This window comes from Etheostoma spectabile, chromosome 8 (genome assembly GCF_008692095.1).
Source record: "Etheostoma spectabile isolate EspeVRDwgs_2016 chromosome 8, UIUC_Espe_1.0, whole genome shotgun sequence".
Lineage (NCBI taxonomy): Eukaryota > Metazoa > Chordata > Actinopteri > Perciformes > Percidae > Etheostoma > Etheostoma spectabile.
In genome coordinates this window covers 14,946,497-14,947,957 of record NC_045740.1, presented here as the reverse complement: position 1 = coordinate 14,947,957, position 1,461 = coordinate 14,946,497, and the positions used below count along the sequence as shown (strand labels likewise).

General features: G+C 41.8%; 1 protein-coding gene across 5 annotated transcripts in view; it reads right to left on the bottom strand.

Annotated features, from left to right (window-relative positions):
- Window positions 1–1,461, bottom strand: part of LOC116693602 (pleckstrin homology domain-containing family A member 7) — a 140,853-nt gene that overhangs the window by 39,187 nt on the left and 100,205 nt on the right. For all 5 annotated transcript variants that reach the window (XM_032522654.1, XM_032522656.1, XM_032522655.1 and 2 more), the window contains one exon: window positions 764–868. In XM_032522654.1, the coding sequence (XP_032378545.1) occupies window positions 764–868 (105 nt within the window). The remainder of the gene's footprint in view (window positions 1–763; window positions 869–1,461) is intronic.

Below are 1,461 nucleotides of genomic sequence, written 5' to 3'. Positions count from 1 at the left end.
AGCAGTGTTTTGCCATTGAGAACGACCTAGCATGCTACAGTTAGCCACCTCGTCTCGGCTAGTTACGTAGAAAGCCGTGGAGATTTTGAACAGCACACTCAAAGACTGAAGACAGAGGACGTTCAGAAACCTATCTCTCACTCAATACAGCATGGATGTTTTTTTCCGAAGTTTGCATGCAGATGTGGAAGCACCAGAGACACAAAAATAACACCAACAAATCCCAGAAAAAGGTTTTTTTTTTCCACTTTAAAATCCCAATAATATTGTGTTGTGACATACGTATCGTGATGAGATCGTATCATGAGGCCTCTGGTGATTTCCACCTCTAATTTACATTAAATTAGTTTCCCTCCTGTGTTTAACCCAAAACCTAAACATGTCATGTTGATACTTTTATACTGTTGTCTATCTGTGTGGCTATCTTTGTGCAAATTTAGCAAAAAAATAAGAAAGAAAAAGCCATAAGAGAAGAGTTTTGTTATATAGGTGGTGATTCCTCCGCAGTAGAGGTTACATTCTGCTTCCCAAAAGCAAGTCTTGGTAGCCGGGAGGCAATTCAACAAGGCCTCAACCTTCCTTCGCCGGCTGTCTGACTGGCAACACACCAGACCTCCACACCTTGCCATGTGTGTGGTAGGCCTACAGAACATCTCTTAATATGATTATGCCCATGCTTATTACCTACGACCTTATTTCAGTAATGATAAAATGCTATTTACATGGAGTAGTTTAGAGCTTTAGTTTTGGAATATGTCCTGACCTGTTTGTACAGCCATCCTCGGACCACCACAGGGACATTGGGATTCCTTTTGATGGCCTGCTCTCTCTTCCCAAAGCTGTGCACCTTGCCACTGGACCGGGAGCCCTGAAACACACACAGACAAGCACAGAAAGCTTTTAATGAGATGTAAAAAGACATCAGCAATCAAAAAGACATCGACGGCAATGGCTGATAACGTTACACGTGATCAACAATGTCATTGCATTCAGAAGAAAGACTACTCCCCATGGCACTTCAAACACACAGATCAGATCAGACATGGATTTCATTATGTACAGGTGACTGAGATGACTTTGTTACGCGTTGATCAGCTGTTTGGTGTTAAACTGCCAGCTTTTTAATTAGCTGACCAAACAACTCAGTTTGTTTTTACACATCTAATTTGCTCAGCAGCAAAGTTGTGTGGCTAGTTGTTGCATCTCAACACGAGCATCTTCAGAGCTCTATTAGCTTGGTTAATTAACAACATTAACAAGAACATTTATTCTCCGTAGCAGAGCTGTGGTTAAAAAGGCTGGGAGCGGAAAGTGAGACAGTTCTGTGTGTCACAGTAACGCATATTTGGAAAAAGGTTGTCTCATCAGACCATTCAGTCTGCTTTAACACATTACTAAATCAACCTTCTCACACACACACAGACACAGACACACACACACACACACACACACACACACCTA